The sequence below is a fragment of the Lolium rigidum genome, chromosome 7 (assembly GCF_022539505.1).
Source record: "Lolium rigidum isolate FL_2022 chromosome 7, APGP_CSIRO_Lrig_0.1, whole genome shotgun sequence".
In the NCBI taxonomy this organism is placed as follows: Eukaryota; Viridiplantae; Streptophyta; class Magnoliopsida; order Poales; family Poaceae; genus Lolium; species Lolium rigidum.
Genome location: NC_061514.1, coordinates 360,328,929 through 360,352,060, shown reverse-complemented (window position 1 = coordinate 360,352,060; position 23,132 = coordinate 360,328,929). Strand labels below are relative to the sequence as shown.

Below are 23,132 nucleotides of genomic sequence, written 5' to 3'. Positions count from 1 at the left end.
ATCCACCAGATCCATCTGCAACTCACCAGAGGATATCCATTACCATAGTTCATCAATTTCCTCTCCAATCCCCTCCATGGCCATAGCCATCACTTTGTAATAGATATCCCCGTGAGAAAAATTGGCGACTATTGTATGATTATTTTTATTTCAATCCAAGTATTTGCCACGATGATTGCTATCTTTGATCTTGTTATTATGTGTGAGTAGTTCGCAGCTTTTATGTGCTTATAATCATATGAGTTTTGTGTAGAAATTTAATAGGAGCTTTGCAATCTTGTATTCTTGTCTCTTTGCCTCGATCTAATGAGTTGCAGGAACCCAAGCTTCTCGAGATCGATCAAGGGAAGATGTGGGATGAGTAGAACCTCAGTGACAAAAAGGGAAAAGTAACAGTACATGTTTAGTGATTCGCTTCGGATAAACGACAACATCATCTATCTTAATGCTTTGTTCTGTTTTACTTAATAACGATTGTTACTCGCCGTTGTGGGGGCATTGGTTGGATCTAGAGGCTATTGTCACCTCTAGTTTATGGGAAATTGTATTTATGGATGTGCTACTCACAAATCTCTTATCACTATTTTATTTGCTACACAATATTGTACTTCAATTCTATACGTATGTTGTAGGAGAATCCTTGACCTTGGCATATTCTCCCATTCGTTGAATACAACATCAAACAAAGTAAACTGGAAAGGTGCAGTAAACGTAAGATAAAACTAAATAGAAAATTTTGTAGACATTTCCTTCATACCATTTTAGCAGTGTATCCCAAGGTTCAATTAAACCTAGGTTTTCTGAAAAAAACTTACAATACAACAATACATAATCCGGATAAAAGGTATCAGACAACGAAATGGTGATGATGGAGATGTTGATGAAAGAGGAGGCGGATGCCACCGCTGACGATGAACATCGTCTTACGATCTTGGGTGCTGTTCTTCGTCTATGAGAGCATCTCACTGACGTTCCTCGATGTGGTGGTTCGAGGGTTGGAAAGACAAAGAACAAGGACCGGCATCGGCTTGCAGGTGCTATATGTTGCTTGAGTCCGACTACTTTGTCGATGATGCAACACATATCCCAATATTTTCTCCGGCGATTTAAAATGAACAAGGAGATGTTCTTGCAAAATATCATTTGGATAATTTTGTGAAACTATATGTCTAAATGATGTAGTATTGTTTGAGTTATCTTTTCGAAACTATGCAAAATCTTATTGCTTATCAAAAGGGAAAATTCCTATGTTTTGGGGCTAGCTTTAGTGAATACGTCAGTGTGGAACGTTCCTCCTAATTAAAAAAATGTGTCGATGCCTTAATAATGCACCGTGGATGCTGCTGGCAGCTACCGTTTGAGACACGACGATGGAGATGCTCTTTTTTTAACATGAAAATATATTAATATTACAGACCAGAGTACAGTATTACAACATGACAATGGAGATGCTCTTAGTACATACTCAAAAGATCACACGAGCCGGTCGCGGTGGGGATCGGCAACAAGACTGTCTACCCGTCTCAACGAAGGGCGTACACAAGGAACCATCCATGTACAGTTGTCTGAATCAAATTAGAATCTACTCCATTATCATGCGTCATACGTTTTGCATTTCCTCTCTCGGAGTTACGAAAATCGATGCATGATCACGAGGTGGCAGACGTACGTAGTACGTACATACGTACGTTCTAGAAGAAAGCGAAATAGAGGCCAAAATTGTGGTGGTTGGGGAAATGGATAACGCAGAATGGCCTACAAGAAGTAGAGAAATATTGTGTTTCTACGTGCCGTGCAATGCTTAACCAAATTGCACTACTTCTCAGTTAGTCTTTTTTCGCGGTTTACAAAAATGTCAGGAATCTTGAAGCACTAAATCGATATGCATGTTCGATAGCCTGAAAGTTTTTTTTTTTTTTTTTTTTTGCGAATAGGACACTGGCATTAAAAGAAACACCGAACAGTACAAAGCAGCTCAAGAAAAACGAAAATTACAACGAGATCCTTGAGAAGCCCTTCATCTTCAACCTCCAGACCGTGTCGACGGCGCGCCGCCGCTGCCGCTCCTCCCTGAGCTAGCCTGACGTTGTTGATTGCGGACGGGAAGTCGCCGACCGGGTCGAAAAGACCACATCCGTCCCGGAGACGAAGAAGTAGGATGAACTGCCGATGAAGCTCCTTGACGATCCGAAGATCCCCACAGCCAGACGAAAACCTCGAAGACCACACCATACCCACAAGCTTCTCGACGTAGCCGTCGAGATGGGGTTGAAGCCGGGGAAATATTATTGCACGAGGCGCCGCCACCACCACCTGAGCGCCGCCCCTACAAACGAAGCCCTAAAGACGGGAAACGAAGCTCCCAAAACTGGGAAACGGAGCCCTCCCGCCGACGAGGGCCGCGATCTGCCCCACCTCCATGGCCCGAGGGCCACAGAGGCGGCCAGATCGGAGGCGGCCGCCGACGGGAGGCAAATAACCCTAATCGCCTGAGCCCTGAGGTCACGCGCGAAGAGGTATCTGTTGGGGGTAGCCTGAAAGTTAATGTGTGCGGGTCTGCATGCTGGGGGAGGGCGGGAGACACCTTGAGCTAGAGCAGGGCGATCCTCAACACCACAAGAGAGATTGACGACTTGGTTGCGCCACCGAAGAAGAGAAATGCATTTCTCATGGCGCCGCGATCTCTTTGTGTTGAATCCACCGTCCACCACCTCGTTATGCTTGCGGCGATCACTCGAGCATAATTGATGTGTATCATATTGGTATGGTACATTTTGTATATTGTAATAAAATAAAGTAAGGTGATCTTGTTAGTTTAGAAAAATTCCACATAGATAGCACTCCTGTTTGGATTATTTCAGTTATTTTGAAGTCAAATTATGGTTAATCTCAATTTATTTTATAAAAATAACATGATTCCACATGAGTATAAAAATTATATCGTGTCAGTATGAAACAAGCTAGATAGGTGTTGGATGGTGGATTCAACACGTAGAGGTTGTGGTGTAGTAAGAAAGTTTACGTTCCATCGAAAAAACCTCCAGTCAAAAGATCTCAAGGACACAACTGATGAAATTGAAGACAATATTCAAATTTAGTCCATTCGATCAATAATAAGTGTCACTACCGATTAATAATAAGTGTCGTTGATTTAGTATAAATTTAACGACACTTATCATGGATGACCTGCTACGGTCCAATGAAAATTGAAGAACAATAAACTAGCTCATGTCGTTTGGCCAAGTTCTTCTGGTTTCAGTTTACAAGTATATTGGCCTGATGCATATTATGTGCGCACTAGGCGTTGCGGAATGCGCACGATACTATGTCCAAGATACATCGAGGTGTGTATTTTGCATCAATGCTCTCAAGGAAAAGGTTGGTATCGTGTGGTAGCCATACATGCCTAAATTGATACCACATTGCATGTAATTTGCAGTCTGTCAACAGAGCATCAAAAATTGCATGCCACATTGCTCCTCAGGATATATTCAGATACTCTCTCCAGGCTGTCATTTAATTCGGGACTAAGTGAGTATTCGGGACTGCAAAATGATCCAACTTGCATCCATAATTCCATATTTATATTTTGTTCAAGCCACAAATGGCACTAGAGTATTCGGGAGAACGAAACTTGAAAGAAGAAGAAGAAAATAAGACTAGTGACAGACTGACTGTTCGTCATCGTCATGGCTAGGTATATGGCAGGTTATAATAATACAGAAAATGAAAAAACATTTCAGGGTTCAAGTCCTCGGATTATAGCAGCTAGCTTATTGGCGAAGATGTTTCGTGCTAGCTAGACGTTGAGCTTGGCGGCCTGGATCTTGCCGTTGGAGTGCATCTGGACGCCTGCGCCGACGTGCACGTCCTCGTCGCGGATGAAGCGGCTCCAGTACCAGTGCGACTTCCATACGAGCACCATCTCCTCGATGGGCACGTTCTTGGTCTCCGGGAGGAAGAAGGCGACGAACAAGGTCATGACGAGCACCCATGCGCCGAAGAAGAAGAAGAGCATGAACTTCAATCGGCAGAGCATGGGGAGGAACGCCTGCGCGATGATGAAGGTGCAGAACATGTTCACGGACACGGTGATGCTCTGCCCGGCCGACCTGATCTCGAGCGGGAAGATCTCGCTGGGGACGAGCCACCCGAGCGGGCCCCAGGACCAGGCGAAGCCTGCGACGTAGGCGCAGATGAAGAGCACCACGAAGGTGGCGTAGCCCTTGGGGATGTCGGCGACGCCGGAGAAGCCGAACTTGGCGCCGATGAGGGCGCCGACGACGATCTGGCACGCCAGCATCTGGGCGCCGCCCTGGAGGAAGAGCTTGCGGCGGCCGAGGCGGTCGACGGTGACGATGGAGACGGAGGTGGCGAAGACGTTGACGAGGCCTGTGATGACGGCGGACATGAGGGACGCGTCGTCCGCGAAGCCGAGCGTCTTGAAGAGGACCGGCGCGTAGAACATGATGACGTTGATGCCAGTGAGCTGCTGGAAGAAGGGGATGGCGACGGCGAAGACGAGCTGGGGCCGGTAGCGGCGCTGCAATATGTTGCGCCACGGGTGGGCGACGAGCTTGGACTCGTCGCTGGCGGCCACCAGGTCGCCGTACTCCTCCTCGACGTCGTCGGTTCCGCGCACGCGGCGGAGCATGCGCTTGGCCTCGTCGGTGTAACCGCGGTCTATGAGGGAGTTGGGGGTGTCGGGGAGGAAGAGCGAGCCGATGGCGATGATGGCGGCAGGCACCGCGGCGAGCGCGAGGCTGACGCGCCACCCCCAGCCGCCCTTGATCTTGGCCGTGCCGTAGTTGATGAGGTTTGCGCAGAGGATGCCGAGGGTGATCATCTGCTGGAAGCCGATGTTGAGCATCCCGCGAAGCCTCGCCGGCGCCATCTCCGACAGGTACACCGGCACCGACTGCTCAGTTAATTTTAGTAGGTGAAAAATATCGTCAGTAAAACAAGTCATTTTGACTTGACTTTTGTCTCCAGCTATTGAGGAGAGTTAAAAGAGAAGAGTTGCGCTGACCGACCGCGGTCAGCTAGCGATTGGTCGTACGTACCTGGTTGGCGAAGCCGACGCCGATCCCGAGGAGGACGCGTCCGAGGATGAGCATGAGTAGGTTGTTGGCGGCGCCGTTGAGCGCTGCCCCGACGAGGAAGGTGACGCCGCCGGCGAACATGGACCACTTACGCCCTGCGACGCGGGTGACGGTGGCGGCGAAGAAGGATGCGACGAGCGCGGCGAGGTAGAGCGAGGAGGTGAAGATGGTGAGCAGCTGGCTGTCGAACTTGCAGTACTGGTTGCTCTGGTTGCGCTCCGCCTCCTGCTCCTGCCGGTACACCCCCGGGAAGAACTTGATGAGGAAGGGGTTCATGGACGTCACGCCACCTGGTCGATAGACGCCATAGCAACAAAAAGAAGGAATTAATTACACGTACGATCGTTTCTTAATTTCTTTCTGATTTCGCTGTACTGCAAATTGTGCATGGCAGATGCAAACAAGTTGGAGCGCCTACTACAAATCTGACCGTAACCATGATGAAAAATTGAAAAGCTACAGTACAAAATAGTGGCCATGAAACGGGAGACGCGCGCGTACCGGAGATTCCGATGTCGTATCCGAAGATGAGGCCGCCGGTGGCGGCGACGATGCAGGCGAAGAGCACGAACATGGTGAGCTTGCCGGGGTAGTCCTTGCCCCCTCCGGTGTTCACCACCGCGCCGCCGGCCATCCTGACGCAGCCGACCAGCTAGCCCGAGAGCGGACTGGTATGCACACGAGCGAAGAACGGAAGAAGATCTCAAAGCAACACTAGCAGCAGAAGTATAGATTGGATAGTAATGTCGACCAAGAGGCAGAAGCTCTGAGGAGAGATATCTGTGATGCACGGGTGGGTAGAAGGAGGAGCGTCTGAGAGGGGAGGAAATGGAGGCGGAGCGGGCGGGCAATATATAGAGCGGAGAAGGGAGGGGGCTCCATTGGAACGAGCGAATAATCCGAGGGTTGGACCGCAAAGTTCCGCCACTTTTCCTTTTGGTTTTTCCTTCTTGATTTGGCTCGCCCGTGCCAGTAATTGCGGTTGTGGATATACACCTTTTTCCAGCTGCTCGGTTTCCTGGAAAGATCGTCCGCCATTAATGGCGAGCTGCGAACGCTGCTCTGTTTCCATGGCCGGCCGGTAGAGGATCGCCGTCCGTTTCCGATGTGTGGACACACGCGCAGGGATCCCGAACTGATGCTGGCACGTCGGTAGTATTATCCGATCGTTGCTGCGTAGGGAAAGTAATTAAGCGGACAGACGGTGGTGGTACTGTAATAATTAGGAGGTTGCTTCGCCAGTATTACGCCAGTACACCGTGCACGGGATCGTTATCCGCGCGCTGACTCAGCCACGAATCAGACGCACCGTGTATAGAGATTCCTGATCAAGGTTTTTGGGGGTGTGAAGTGTGAATATGTCTGCAGATATGTGTCTTTGCACTGCACGTTCGTCAGAGCTATACAAACACAAGATGTCATTTCATCACATATATATACACTAAGTTTGTATAGCTTAAGTTTTCAAGTATGTTCGCGCTAGCATGTTACAGCTGAACTGTTCCTGATACAAACATTTCCTAAGAGAACATCACGAGTCGTGACCTGTGTATTGGCCACACAAGACTGGCGTCTGAACTCCACATCACCCAACAGTTGAACACCCACCGGCCATCAGAGTTTTAGCTGTGCGTGCCATCGATGTGTGCAACGCGTGATGTCCGAACACTAGTGTGTCTGATGGATCGACTACAGGAAACAGCTAGTATGCCCAAGCCTCCTAAGCCGTCGGCAAAGGCCAAAAGCTCTTAGACTGCTCATAGTGGGAGTAACTTAAGTAGTAACATCACACACTTCAAGGTGTTTTGGTGACATGGCATAGCAATAAATGAAGATAGAGAGTGAGGTGGTAACTAGATATGTTACCATAACATCACACACCCCAAGATAAAATGAGTCTACACACTAATAAATGAGACTTTGCATGATATTATCTCTAAGTTATTTTCCACTATGAAGGTAGTAACATGAACTAGTAACTTATGCATGACACCACCTTATGTTACTCCCCACTATGAGCAGCCTTATCGTATAACTATGACGACGGTGGCCCTTGTCACGCGGGCCGCCAACAACCTCTTCGTCGGGATAAACATTTATGCCGACGGTTTTGGGGAGTCTTCGGCACAAAAAAGTTGACGTTACCGTCCGTTTGAGTGTGTTTGTATTACATATAATAAAAATAAGTAACCATTTACGAAGTTTCATGGCTTTCAACTAATTTAGTTAGGTCATGACCACAACTATGATATAGTTTATTCAAATGAATCCATATTGTGCACACTTGTGCTTCTTAGGATGGTAAACAAATTTCATTTTAGTTTTTTTGTTTTCTTTGCGCAATAAAGACATTTTCCATTTCTGAAGTGCAAAATATGTGTTATTTTGTGAAGAATTTACCAAGAATCCATTTAAATATTGTTTCACGCCAATTTTCAAAAATACCAGATCTCATTTTATGGAAAAATTCACCCACTAGTTGAATCTTAAAACCTTTTCAGCCACCCCTCGCCAAATAGACAAATTTCTGCCGATTCGGGAGGGATTAAGCCAAAATTTAACTACAAGTGCTTGAGAGTTTGCTTTTTTTTAATTAAAAATCAGTTTTATGTACACAAGATGTCATTTCATCACATATACACAAATAGTTATGCAAGACTCAACCCCTACCTAAAGACGGCTAGACCCGCATTTGGACCACATTTTGACAAGAGTGGAACAAATTTAAATACTTAACAAATTGTAAACCTTGCATAGTGTCATTTTAATTGATCTAGTTGCCAGGAAAAATAATAAACTTGTAGTACGACAATTATTCTTATAAACCATTATCAGAATTGAGCTACCATGCAATATGAAGTTTCATAGCTTTCAAGTCAAATGAGCTAGGCCATGGCCACAATTATATCATAGTTAAGTTTGTTTAAAATGATCTCATATTGGGTACATGCATGCATCCTGAGATGAGAAACAATGTTTATTTTTAGGGTTTTTTACTTTGCAAAAAATATCAATTTCTATTTTTTAAGTGCCAAAAGCAGGATTTTTTGTGAATAGCCTACCAAAAATCCATTCATAAATTGTAGAACATAAATTTTAAAAAATTAGTAGACCATATTTATGAAGAACTCATCACCTGGTTGAATCTCAAAAACTTTCCAACCACCTCTCGCCAAATAGAAAATTTTCTACCGGTTCGGTAGAAAGTGGACCAAATTTTAATTACACACGCTTCATAATTTTCCCATGTTTTTTTAAAACTGATTTTTACTTTTTTTAGGTACACCTGATTTAATTTTATCACAAAAGTGGTAACAGATCAGCAGGACTCAACCCCTAGCTAAAAATATCCAGGCCCATGCAATTTGACCACAATTTGGAAAGAGGGTAAAAAAGAAATGAAAGCCTTCACTTTGTGTCATTTATATGACATAGTCGTTGGAAATAGAAGTACAATGGAAAATAAAATAGAGCTAAAACTATAGGAAATAAAAATAGTCGTCAACACACATGCATGTTCCGTCAGGCTTCCGTCAAAGGACATTCACTAATGCCTCTTGGCAGAAGTATATGTTAATGGATTTTGGTATGCCGATGGTCACCCTCGGCGTATACATGGATACTCCGGGCTCTCTGCGACGCCGGCCATTACTTCGTCGTGAGAGAGAGGGGTGGAGAGTTGGGGGGACGGGGTTGCTGCGCGGTGGTGTCGTGTAAATTTTCCCTATCTGCTACGAGAAACCCACAGTCCAAGGAGCGCGATGACGTGGTCAACCCAAAAATCAGCACGACCGCACTATTCCTGCGGGGCCCGCGAAAGAGACCTGCCGCTCGCCCAGGAAAGCTCCCAACCCTGGGAGCTTAGAGCTCTTTAAAGATGCCGAGGGGTATGCCCACTGCCACGATAAATGGACCTCGGCATATAATTTGCCGTCGTCAACTTGCCGATTTCGTGTACTGTGCTCGGTCGGTCGGCAATCCATCGGACAGCTAGCTAGTTCGTGTAGGATCGTCGTGCACCCTAGTATGGATCACGCCGTACGTGCTGTCGCTTGCATCTGCCGTCTTGGAAGCGAAATGTGGAAGCTAGAGTCGCAGGCTTGCAGCGCCGTGATATAGGAGTCAACGGAAGCCCGCGAGCTAGCTGAGGAGCGGCGCGCGGCCGGATCACGGCACCGAGACCCCGAGATGGTGCGATCGCCCCTTTCTGCTACTACCGCTTGCGAGAGCAGGGACAAATACGGGTCACCATCCTATACCCAGCTAGTACATCATGCGTGATCGAGCTCGATCGTCAAATTGCAAATTGCAGTTTCTTTTAAGGGGTTGCAAATCGGTTTGGTCAGCGGCAGCAAGACCATATCACTGTTGAAAATATAGAACCCTAATTCTTGTGTGTTGTATTCCATGGCCCTTTGGGGGTATATATAGAGGTACAAACGGGAGGTAGACTTGGAGTACAAGATGGTACCAAATCCTAGTCTATCTCTATCCTAATATACACACGTATAGTCTAACATCCCCCCTCAGTCGTAGCAGGAGTGAAGCGGACGCTTGCGACTGGATTTGAAGTCTTGCGCTTCCATCCTCTTCTCCTCCTTGTCATCATCGGCGTCCCCTTCTGGTTCCTTCTCTTCCCTCCCGCAGTCACAGCGGGAGTATCGAGGACGCAAGTGACGACGCGGACGCTGTTGACTGGAGTTCTTGAGTTGCTGTAGACGTTTTCTTGATGTCGATGTCGAGGTAGCCGGTCATGATGTAGCCGTGGTCGAGATGTGGTCGATGTCGTAGTCGTCGTATGTGGTGTAGCCGTATTCGCCGAAGGCGCAAAAAATTGCGCGTTTTTGGTCGTAGGGTTTTAGGTTTTGCGCGGCGGCGGCAGCGGTTCTGCGGCGGCGGCGGGTTTTTGTCATAGCGCGGCGGCGGCAGCGGTTCTGCGGCGGCGGCGGGGTTTTTTGTCGTAGTGCGGCGGCGGCAGCGGTTCTGCGGCGGCGGCGGGGGTTTTGTGTCGTAGACGGTGACGGCAGTGTTGACGAGGATGTCGATGGAGACCATGTTGATGTAGACCTTGGCGATGTAGAACTTGACGTAGATCTTGGTGTAGTCGGCTTGACGTAGTTGTTGGGGTCGTTGTGGTTCGGCTTGGTGCAGTGCAGATTCGTACATGTTGTCGTAGTTGTGCGTAGCTTGAAGTCGATCTTGGCGACGTGGTTTGTCGAGGCTGATGTAGCGGCGTCGCGTCCGTGCGTAGTCCACGATAGTCGGAAGATGCAGATAGGCACCACCGTGTGCTCAATTTTGAATTAGTGAAACTAGGCTGATCAAAAAAAAAAAATTTGAATATGAATATCCACATCGATCTAGCGACCGCCACTGCCGCCACCCTGGGAACCCACGTCTCCTCCTTCCCACAGACATATCTAGGCCTTCCCCTATCCGCCACCAAACTACCACCCTCCGCCTTCCAACCTATTATAGACAGCTGCGACAGGTACCTAGCTGGGTGGCGCGCCACCCTCCTGTCAAAAGGGGGGAGACTCGTACTCCTCTCCTCCGTTCTAGATGCCCTACCAACATATTTCATGTCCTCCTTCCTCGTCCCAATCTCCGTTCTAAAAATTATCGACGCTCGTCGTAGAGCTTTTTTCTGGGCTGCGGAAGAAACATGTACGGGATCACAATGCCTCGTAGCGTGGGATAAGTTATGTGTTCCGACTTTACGAGGGGGTCTTGGCGCAAAAAATTTAAATGCACAGAATGTTTGCCTTCTTCTGAAATTTTGCTTCAAATTCCTGCATTCACATGACCTACCTTGGAAACAATGGCTTCTAACCCAGTCACCAAACCCATACACTGCCTCAAACCCCTCCTACCTTAGCAAAATTATTTCCAAGAACCTAGACACACTCCTACAGATCACCTCTTGCACTGTGCACAATGGTAAATCGGTTCTTTTTTGGCATGACAAATGGCTCCTCCCAGAATTCCTAGCCACAGCATACCCTGCCCTATACTCCCACCATACACAAACCCATGCATTGGTATGTGACATTCTGCAAAATGATATTTCTGCTGGCCTTCGGTGTAGACTAACCAATGCAGCGACCCAGCAACTTGCTTCTCTCTCTAATCTGTTGCAGGACGTACACCTTACTGCTGAGCAAGACACCAGAACGATGATAGATGGATCACCATTCTCAACAAATGCGGCCTACAAGCAACTACAAACCCAGCTCCAAGACCCTGACGCCTCACACATTTGGAGCTCCAACGTGCCAAAAAAGATCAAGGTCTTTGGATGGTTGCTTCACCTTGACAGGATCAATACAAGGGCGAACCTGCTACACAAAAACATCATCACTTCGCAACAGTGCCCGAGATGCCAAGCACCTGTTGAAGACCGCTCACACCTCTTCTTCCACTGTCCGTCCTCCGCAGAGGTATGGAGGCGGCTGTCCATAACACCAGCCACTCGCACCTTCCCAGATATCTGGTCCACGCCGCTACCTCACCATTTGCCTGCTGCTATATGGAGCTCTGTCGCCCTTACTATTCTATGGAAGATTTGGGACGCAAGAAACGCCAAAGTTTTCCGAGCAGTTGATCAACCGGTAGAGGTGACACTTAGAAACATTATCTCGGATTTCACTATGTGGTCTCACCGCTTCAAGAAAGCGGAAATGAAGGTACACGCCGACCTGTGGCGTGACTACCTCTCCCTATGTATCCGACAAAACAATTCTTGATGCAATATATTCAGGTGGGGATCCTCTCCCCCCCGGTGAAAGCTTCAAAAAAAAAAATTTGAAAAGAGGGCAAAAGCTTTGCCCTATTCCATTAATTAAGGAGAAGAAGAATAGTTTTTACAACACACCCCCCTCGAAGCAAAAGGGGACTACTCTCGCGGCATCAAATTACTCATACACTTATCACCCGCCAAAACCCAAAGTCTAGCCTCTAACTTGATGTTGTTGAAAAGCACCGAGGGTGGCGCATGCTTGTTTTTGAAGATCCGAGCATTTCTTTCGTTCCAAAGCTCCCAAGACACAAGAAGGGCTAAGGAAGCCACATCCTTGCGTTTCGTCATATTACCCCACCAAGGATGAAGTGTGGTGGCCGGCCAAAGATTGAGGTCAAGCGCTTGAATGTGAAGCCACTCGTTTAGAAGACTCCAAAGTCGAATGGTGTAACGACAATTGACAAGAAGGTGATCAACGGATTCCAAAACTCGTTTGCATAGGGGACACTCCCGGCAATTTGGCCACCCCCTCTTCTCCAAACGGTCATTAGTCCAAAGCCTATTTTGAAGCGCGAGCCACATGAAGAACTTGTATTTAGGCGGGGCCCAAAACTTCCACACCGTGGAGGCGATGGGGGAAGATGTAGCTCCAAAGAATTGAGCACGGTAGGCGGATGAAGATGAATAGTGGCCATTGTCGGTGAGGTTCCAAGTGATTGCATCATCAATGCCCTCTTGAAGAGTGACTTCCGAGAGTTTGACCCAAAGATAGATATATTGGCGGATATGTTGTAAGGTGAACTCCGCCGCCAAGTTGATTTTAGAGATCCAACCTTGATTGGTCATGGCCTTCTTAACATTCCAATTTTTCCTAGTGGAGATGTTGTATATGAGGGGGGCAATGTCGATAGGCTTAAGGCCATTCAACCACGGCGCCTTCCAAAAGGGGGTCTTCTCCCCATTGCCCAACATAATGGTTGTGGAGGCGTAGAAGAGGTCCATATCCGTATCATCACAAGGTTGCCAAGACCCACCCAAATCTTGGACGGCTCCTTCCATTCCTTCCAAGGCCATCGCAACCGAAGAGCACGAGAGAAGAAGTCGGCATTGAGAACTCCTAGCCCCCCGAGGTTTTTGGGTCTACAAACAATGTCCCAATTGACTTTGCATTGTCCACCGGAGACCTTGTCGGTGCCCGCCCACAAAAAGGCTCTTTCCATCTTCTTCATATTGAGCATAGAGCCGGTAGGAACATTGAGAGATGTGCAGTGGTAGATAGCTTGTGAGGCAAGGACGGATTTGACAAGCGCGGTACGGCCCGCCATGTTGATGAGTTTCCCATTCCAAGACGGGATCTTCCGGGCCGCTTTGTCCTCAAGAGATTGGAAATCCGTTCTACGAAGGCACCAAATGGAGAGGGGTAATCCGAGGTACTTCAATGGGAACGAAGTCCTAAGAGCCGGGGTGCCATGGAGGATCTCGTCAAGGTCAATGTTGTGGCAACAAATAGGCACCACGGAGCTCTTGTGGAAGTTGGTGCAAAGGCCTGTAACCTCTCCAAAACCTTGAAGGATGGCGGTAAGGTTTTGCACATCGTGCTTGGATAGAGCAATGAAGATCGCCGCATCATCGGCGTATAGAGATGTCCTCAAAATGGTGGTCCTCCTTGCAATCTTGTGAAGCAAACCATGAACGGAGGCAAGTTCAAGAATTTGGGTAATGGGGTCGATAGCAATGACAAAAAGGAGGGGCGACAACGGATCCCCTTGGCGTAGCCCACGGCCATGTTTGATGGGCGGGCCGACCACCCCATTAAGAAGGACCCTTGAGGATGCGGTAACAAGCAAGGCCACCACCCAATTCCGAAAGCGTGGTGGAAAACCGCGTTTTTGGAGGAGGTCAACAATATAGTCCCAACGCACGGAGTCGAACGCTTTTCGGATGTCAAGCTTGAAAAGAAGGGCCGGCGTTTTTCTCTTGTGAAGCCTCGTAGCAAGATTTTTGACATAGAGGAAGTTATCATGAATGCTCCTTTTCTTGATGAAAGCACTTTGCGCCTTAGAGACAAGGTCATCCATATGCGGTGCAAGCCGTAGGGAAAGCATTTTGGCGATGATCTTTGCAATTCCATGAATGAGGCTAATAGGCCTAAAGTCGGAAATCTCCTCGGCCCCATCCTTCTTGGGCAAAAGGGCAATGTTGGCGGAGTTTAACCAATGGAAGTTGGCCGCATGGAGGTCCCCAAAGAGATTGATCGCTCTCATAACGTCTTCGGAAATAATAGTCCGGGGGCCTTGTCCCCCGGAAGTAGGTTGATGGCGTTCTTGACTTCATCCTCGGTGAAAGCGGCATCAAGGGAGGACAAGTCCGGCTCTTCAAAGTGGAGGCCGGCCCAATTGAGGTCCGAATTGCGATGTTGGCCTCTTCCCATAACATCTTCGAAGTGATCGGAGATGACCTTCTCTTTGTGGTTGTGGTAGGTTATCCACCCATTGTTGTGTTTAAGGCGGTGAATGTGGTTCTTCCTCCTCCGCCCATTAATCTTCCTATGAAAGAATTTGGTATTGGCGTCGCCCTCCCGTATGTTGGTGATCCTCGAGCATTGCCTCTTACGAGCCCGCTCAATAACCGCAAGGCTCACCACTTTCCTCTTAAGGTCGGATCTCAAAGCCCTTTCCTCATGAGAAAGAGACCTCGCCTCTTGAGCCAAATCCAAGCGAAGGATGATAATAAGGGCGGCGTGGTGCAACACCTTGTTGGAGGAGAAAAGGGTTCGACTCCAAGAAGACAAATGCTTTCCCGTGTGTTGGAGCTTGTGGAAAAGGGCTTGACAAGGTTCAACATGTGAAGAGTGTGCCGCCCAAGCCTTGGCAACCTCGTCCTTGAAACCGGGTACCCGCAACCAAAAGTTCTCAAACTTGAAGGACCGAGAGCGGCAAGGGCCCCTATCATCGGCAAGAAGCAACGGTCAATGGTCCGAGAGGGACGAGGATAAGGCGAAAAGGACATGAGAGTCGAAGGTGAGGTCCCAATCGGAATTACAAAAGAAAGCGTCAAGTTTGCAAAGCGTCGGGTTGAGCCTCTCGTTGCTCCAAGTGAACCTCCGGTTTTGTAGAGGAATCTCTTTGAGCTCACAATCTTGCAAGGCCGAGCGAAAGCGATTAATGCGACCGCGGTTGACGTTGGTTTTGTTCTTGTCACGCGCCCTGTAGATTTGGTTGAAATCTCCGAGGACGACCCATTTTTCTCCTCCCAAAGGCTTTAACCCACGAAGCTCGTTGAAGAAGTCGTCCTTTATTGCGGAAGTAGAGGGGCCATAAACTGTAGTCAGCTTGAATTCCTCCTCGGAATTGATCACAAAAACGGTGACTGAGAGGGAGAAGTCGGAAACATGAACATTTGAGATGCGGACCATCGTCTCGTCCCAGAGGAGCAAAATACCACCCCTCGTTCCCGCCGCAGGTTTCTCCGCAAAGCTCTTCAACCTATTGCCTCCAATAAAGTAAGCGTCTGCCGGCGAGACCGAGTCCAACTTAGTTTCCTGAAGGCAGACGATGTGACAAGTGGAAGTGGCAATAATCTCATTGACCGTGGAGCATCTGTCAGGGTCATTCAGGCCGCGGACATTCCAACAAAGGATGTTGAAGGAGGCGTTTAACATTGGCAACTCTGGAAGCCCAGAAGCGAAAAACAGCACAGCAGAGGCACTAAGCAGACTTGCAGTTTAAACAGAAAACACACTACCTGGGACAAGCACCAGGACGCAGCTGGGTCAACATTCAGTTCAAACAGAAATGACTTTTCCTGGGACAAGCGCCAGGTCGCAGCTCGGTCATACATAGTCAGACTAAGACTAAGAGCTAATAAGGCACTACGCTTGGTAAGTTGTAACATTGGAGTACAAATGATCCCAAAGGAACAGCAGACAGGAAGCAGCTTAAACATTGGACAAATCTTCCTCTGCGGCAGCTTCAAGCGCGGCAGCTCCACCATACGCTATCAGGGCATCTCCAACAGCGGTAGACACAGGATCATCAAGCTTGAAGAGCGCACGGAGTGCAGCCACAACCTCCAGAGATACCTGCCCTTCGAAGCGGCGAGAGAACTCCTCCAGCGCCTGTTCCGTGATCAGCTGCCCGTTGCTGACGATGCCAAGGGAGTGGCAAAGCAGCGCCTCGGCCTTCTTGGCCACCGGAGCCTTCCTGCGGCGGGCCTGAAGCCTAGCGCTGGCACGGCGCAAGGAGAAGCCGTATGCCCTGGAGATCGTCATGCCAGCGAGCGTCTTCCTGCGCGCCGCCGGCCGTCGAGGAGGCGAGGACATGGGCGGCGAGCCGAGAAGAGCAGGTTGGGCCGGCACAAACAGCTGCTGCATGGCCGGATTTGCCTCCAGCCTTGTCGATGCGGGCGATGGCGACGCCGGAGTGCGCACTGTCAAGTTCCCGGAGCCAAAGATCGGCGTGCGCACCGGCGATGATGGTGGAGTGAGGAACAACGGTGAAGACTGCTCCGAAGGAGAGGCAAAGCCAGGAGGCCGGGAAGGCGATCTCGCCGGTGTCACCAAGCGGAGAGCCTCCACCAGGGCACGGGGCTGCAGCAGCCCAGCAGTGGACGGGGAAGGCGATCACCAACCTGGAGCAACACATGGACGTTGCATCTTCGGAGGCGTGCGTGGAGCTGGCCTAGATTTTCCTGTACGCGCACACATGCATACAGAGATTTGCAGAGCTGGACGTTGTGGCTTGACACGCGCGTGGCGGCGCGCCGCTCCTCCTGTTGATCATCGGAGGCCTGGATGGATCTAGCGCGTCTGCATGAGGATGCCTGATCGTGGGCGCTGTGGCCGGGGCCTGAACGGAGCGCGTGTGCCGGCTCGGTCGGCCGGGCAGTGGACTGCCGAACGGCCGGCCTGCCATGTGCGCCGCCACGGACCTTGTAGATCGATCGAAGGATACTTTTTCACTGATTTGCACCGGACGGTAATTTCCTAGGGATTTATTTGATGGCTACTTGAATCTAACCTAATCTAGAGATTGCAAACTAAAATTTAGAAAATTGGATCTAATCTAGTCTAAAGAACCGATCTGATCTTTGATCAAGATCGGGTGCCGCGCCCCCGAGGAGAGATCTCCCCGGGGGCGGCGCGTTGCGGAAGTGGTGGGAGGACCTAGGATCGGCGCCGTGAGGCTAACCGCTCTGATACCATGTTAAAAATATAGAACCCTAATTCTTGTGTGTTGTATTCCATGGCCCTTTGGGGGTATATATAGAGGTACAAAGGGGAGGTAGACTTGGAGTACAAGATGGTACCAAATCCTAGTCTATCTCTATCCTAATATACACACGTATAGTCTAACAATCACCACCCCAAACTGGCTTGAATACGAAGCTGGTCCAGTACTAGCTAGCTAGCTTGGTCCATGCACGTAGATGCCCACTCCTTGTGCGCACCGGGGTGGCATCAGCCTTCCCGATCCACATCTTCGTCTGGGGTCGCACTAGTGTGGCCGATCATACCTGGATCCGCTACACGTGATCCATATCTTCGAGTTCAACCATTGTCAACTTCGCGCAGGGACTTGTCCGATCCTGCCTTTGTTTGGATCAACATCGCGCCTACTACTTTCTTGGAAGCTCCAACTTCTATAGCTGGCACCCATCCTCATCAACCTGTTCGTCCTCGGACTCTGATTCATAACCTCGCTGGTAAGCGAGACAGTGTTCATTTCGTCATGTTCGCAAGGTGATATATGTCACCAACCTCATTCTCATGAGTCATGAAGCACACACCCTCAAATTTATCACCCTCCTTGTCTAGCCATGAACATCCAAATCTGGGCATCGTACAGCTCACTCTGAACCAGGCTCGCTCAAAGCTTAGCGCATTGTGGTGTCATACACATCGATATATCCTATGGTTGCCAGGTGGTGCATTTCTAATCGGAATCATAGACGTACACGGGTCCAAGTAAATTTGCGACCGGTCACCAACAATCTTGGAGCGGTGTGTATGACAACATAGTACCTTCCTTCCAATCGAACTTCCTCACTTGTGCTTCGATATTTCAACAACCTTGGCATATCTAGGACTAGTGACAAACACCATGGCCGGTGGTGTATGCCAAAACTTTTTGAATATTGGGAAAACACACTTAAGATGTGAATTTCTTGGGCGGAATCACTCAAGAAAACTATACATTGTTATCCGCGAAGACGACTTCAAGCCCGAGAAGGAGGGGTGGTAGAGCCACCCTCACCATGACTTTCTCCCTCGGGTCGACAATCTCGGCACCACTACTCAAAATGTGGCCTTTTCCGCATTATTAACATTTACAGTTTTCGCCAATAGAAAAACAATGAAAAAAACAAAAAAAACATATCAACCAAAATTATATAACCAAATAACATAAAAAAATTAAAATCAATAATGAATAAGTCACCCCAAACCCAAACATGAATACCCACATCCTACCAACCATAACCCTAACTAAATCTCAACAAAACCAGGACCTAGTCAACAAGTAATAACCCTAGTCTACTAACCTTCAAACCAACCACCATTGCACAAATCAAAGATGAACGAACTCATGATCGAATAATTAGAACCATCGAGGTCATACAAAATGTCGTGACGACCTTTGCTGAAAAGAGGACATATTGAGTGCCAAGAATTTGCCAGTGAATCAATGTTTTGTCAAAACGTTGGCAACTCATGCATTAAATTATCATCAAAATGAGTCGTTTAAGTCGTGCATCGTCTTTGGATCGAAAACACAATACATTTTTATACATAGTTAATTTCTTCATCTCACGCGCACACACAATTTCATATATATGCATGGTCGGCCACGTCACAACAATCTAGTCACATATTAGAAATCAACGAGAAGATAACCGCCATGTTGATCGAGATAGTGGTGGGGCGGCCTATGCAGTGAACACGGATACTTATGTATCACTAATGGAGGAGAAAAAGTGAGAGAGGGAATGCGTAATTAAGTAGATCCAGTAGTAGAGTAGAGATGGGTGGGAGGGGAATTTGCTTAGATCTCTCAAGCTAACTTGATTTAATTAGCTAGAATGGTGAAAGGAGATGGAGCGTAGGAGCTAGGGAGGAAATGGGGACTAGCTGAATGAGGAAGGTAGGAAGATAAGGGAGTCGTAGGTAGCTCGTAGCTATACATCAGATCTACCACATACTAGTAGCGTGTGCTACCATCCCACGCTACTGATATATTAATATTGATACGTGCGATAGTTTGGTACGCCATCAGTAAATAGGGTTTATGTTTGTGTGTTGGCCCAAAATAGTGGCAGCGTGCGGTCCTACGGTCTATGCTACTGGTAAGCGTCTGTTGCTGGCGTGCGTTCAAAATTCTACGTTGCTAACATTTTCTGGCGTCGTTGCTAGCTGGGCCCACTCTCTAGTGGCGTGTAACATTAGTGGGTACGCTATCAATATGTCTTTACTGGTAGTGTACCAAATATAGGCATGACACGACTAATAGCAGCACATTAGGAGGGTGCGCCACCAATATGCTTACCCCTATAAGGGTTTTCCTACTAGTGTGTAGCGAGCTACCCTTGACTTGTACGGCCGATTGAAATTAAGCACACAATTGAACCAATATCAGTGCATCTACATTTTCTTTATCTCTGCAACCTTTGTCCCTTCTTTCATCGGTGAATATGCAATCACGGTTTCTCTTGTTGAAACGATAACTAAGCTAAGAGTGATCTAATTGGCTAGTTCAACCGATAGTCATCGGAATATCTGACGAGGTTGATAACCCCAAGAGTAGGGGATCATTGTAGCACCTCTCAATGTGGAAGTATGAGTATCAGACCGAAGGAGCAAGAAGAAAATGATATTTACTCTCTCCAAGTAGAGTGCCACAATTCTATTCGTTTATGCACCAAACAAAAAAAAAGTAACAAAGGATGTCTAACTTGATGATTGAATGTGAAAACAAAACAGAAAATGTAAAAGTGTACCAACACTATAAATGCAAGATGACAAGACGGATGTTTACTTTTATAGGAACAATGGACGTGGGTTCATGGTTTCACTTGATCTCTCTCTCAAACAATGGTGGCTATCATGTTAATTACAAGATGATAAAACTACACACAATTGTCATGCTTCAATGGTTAATGTTTATAGTGCGGTTATACGCCCTACAACACATAGTTGAAAAGAAGTATCAATATGTGTGTTACGTCACTTCAGCATGTGGTTTATATCAATCCACCTCACCATACTCCTTCCATTTTTACCCTAGCAGACGAAGGATGTTGGCGGCAGCTTTTCTATCACATGGGAATGCCATTGTTGTCACTTGGCTACACCCCTTATTTACATACATCATGCCCCTTTATATAAAAAACACACTACAAAAACATGTCAAAGCTTTTGTTTGCTGTGCATGTACCGCATCTTTCTCATCTTCCTACACTCAATTTTGTCGAATACCTCATGATGTGGGTAGACAAGGCATTACCACTAGGACTACCCCCGATGCTTCCATGACATATAATAACAAATCAATGCATAGATATCAACCACACTTCCAAAGTATGACAAGCTATAAAGTCTCAACACAACGGTGAATGCATAAACTGTATCATATCATACATATTATTCACCAAAGGAATTACACAGGAAGCACCGTGATCATGTAGGAAATCTCATACGAGCTATGACAATGATCATACATAGAGAGACGGGATCAAGTTACTACCGCAAACCCCAAGTCCAAGCGGTGAATTACTCCCATCTCATGGTGGAGAAAGATGAAGCGTTGGTGAAGAAGAAGGGGTCGGAGGTGATTGTAGCATTGCCCCCCTACAATCTTCCGCCGGCGAGAACTGCGAACTCTTCGTTTCGTGGTTTTCGATCTTCCGCCTCTATCCGTCCTGAAATCTCGATGCAGGCCATATATATAGGTCGCTCTAGGTCAAGATGAAGAGGTTGAAACAAATATGGATGGTAGGGACGCTCTAGGTACAAATGGGCCCCCATTGCGTGCAAGGGGAATCTATCGGTGCCATGGGACACCATTTGAAGCCTTTTATCTCCTGCTAGCCCACTTTAGCTTGTTGGATGCGTCCCGAGCTGCTCTTTGACCTTGCCCTTTTTCGACTCCCAAAGCTCCCTGAAAGTCCAAGATACTAACATAAGGTTTTTCTTCCTTTCAAAGTTAAAAAAAAATAAAGGAGGTCTTTTGGAAATCTCCCAAATCAATGTAAATCAAGGTAATAACTCATAATATGATGCAAAGATGATGGAATATAACATAATAAAATACAAATAACATAGATTCCTTTTAGATGCATTAGTGGTCCCTCCTAGGAGACTAGGGCTTCATGTAACAAAGTAGTCGGTTGAATTGTCTTGCATATCATTGTTTCAGCCGGCATCATTTTGGCGCATGTTGTGGCGCATCACCCTGGTGCCGAAGGTATATGTGACATGTTTGTGCGCGAACACATGTCATCTGTATGTGACATGAGTATGCCTAACATGCATGCCGAATAAAGTACCCTGGCTCTGTAAGAAAGTATGAACACATTGCTGGCGTGCACTCGTAGTACGCAGATATGCTATTGGGGAACCCCAAGAGGAAGGTGTGAAGAGCACAACAGCAAGTTTTCCCTCAGTATGAAACCAAGGTTTAATCGACCAGTAGGAGAAAGTTGTGACTTCTGAAGGTGTTGCTGGCTGACTAGTGGCAGGGCGCACTACCGGCATCAGCAACAACGTGGAACCAGCACACAAAATCAACCGAAATACTTTGCCCTAACTTACAGTGAGGTTGTCAATGTCACGGGTTTGCTGAACACAAAGGATTAGACGTATCGAATGGAAGGAGATGTTTGCCGAAAGTAAACAGAACAAGATTGCAGTTGAATTTATCAGTAAAGATGATCCACTTTTAGAGCAACTTGACTGGTTTTTCACATCCTTGCATTGGACAAATGCCTACCCTACCACCTTGGTGACTGCTCAGGGCAAGCCCACCTCTGATCACTGCCCTTGTGTTGTTTCCATTCAAACAAATATACCTGGCTCCAAATTATTTCGTTTTGAGAATTATTGGGCAGCCCATCCTGGTTTTCATAAAGTGGTAACCGATAGTTGGTCAAAACCAACTCATAAAGGAAATTCTGCAGCAAACATAAATGCAAAATTCAAAAGGCTAAGATATGATCTGAAATTTTGGAGCAAATCCATTTCTAGATTATCTATTTGTATAGAGAATTCAAATAAAGCCATCCTGGAACTAGATACTATGGAAGACTGTAGACCCCTATCCACTCCAGAAATGAACTTTAGAATTATTCTGAAGAAACATTTATGCAATTTACTTCATTATCAGAATATGTATTGGAAGAAAAGGTGCACTATCAGGTGGACTAAATTTGGGGATGAAAATACAAAATTCTTCCAGGCCATGGCTACAGAAAGGCATAGGAAAAATTCCATTGCAACACTTGCCCTACCTGATGGATCCATTGTTACTGAGCATGCAGATAAAGAGAAGTTAATTTTTGAGGCATTCAAGGAAAGGCTAGGGACTTGTGACTCCCCTATTATGCAATATGATTTATCCTCTATTATTTCTCCAGTGGTTGGTCTTGAAGAATTATCACAGCCTTTTACTAAGGCAGAAATTGATGACATTATTAAATCAATGCCTATTGATAAGGCACCTGGACCAGATGGATTCAATGGGTTATTTCTGAAGACCTGTTGGGAAACTATCAAGGAAGATGTGTATCAGTTATGCTTTGATTTCTATGAGGGTAAGCTGGACCTTGATAGTATAAATATGGGATACATTACTCTGATACCAAAAATACAAGCTCCCCAGGAAGTTGGAGACTACAGGCCTATTACTTTATTAAATTGTGTGTTGAAAATTCTCACAAAGCTTCTAGCAAATAGACTGCAGAAGAAGGTTTTGCAAATTGTTCATAGGAACCAATATGGCTTCCTTAAAGGAAGAACTATACATGACTGCTTGCTTGGGCATTTGAATTTATCTACCAATGTCAAGCCTCTAAGCAAGAAATTATTTTACTCAAATTAGATTTTGCTAAGGCTTTTGACACAATTGATCACTCTGCTATGCTCAAAATTATGAAGCAAATGGGTTTTGATGACAAATGGATCAAATGGATCACTGTTATTTTCCAGTCTGGGATGTCATCTGTGCTGTTAAATGGGGTCCCTGGGAGACAGTTTCATTGTAAGAGGGGCGTCAGACAAGGGGATCCCCTTTCCCCATTGA

General features: G+C 47.1%; 1 protein-coding gene across 1 annotated transcript; it reads right to left on the bottom strand.

The window, feature by feature from the left end:
* Positions 1-3,536: 3,536 nt before the first annotated feature.
* LOC124674252 (sugar transport protein MST6-like) lies at positions 3,537-5,907 on the bottom strand. The gene is made up of 3 exons (XM_047210292.1): positions 5,604-5,907; positions 5,064-5,392; positions 3,537-4,918 (listed from the first exon to the last, which is right to left on the bottom strand). Exons 1-3 carry the CDS (start codon positions 5,734-5,736, stop codon positions 3,800-3,802), a joined length of 1,581 nt encoding a protein of 526 aa, XP_047066248.1. The 5' UTR covers positions 5,737-5,907; the 3' UTR covers positions 3,537-3,799.
* Between the last annotated feature and the right edge of the window lie 17,225 nt (positions 5,908-23,132).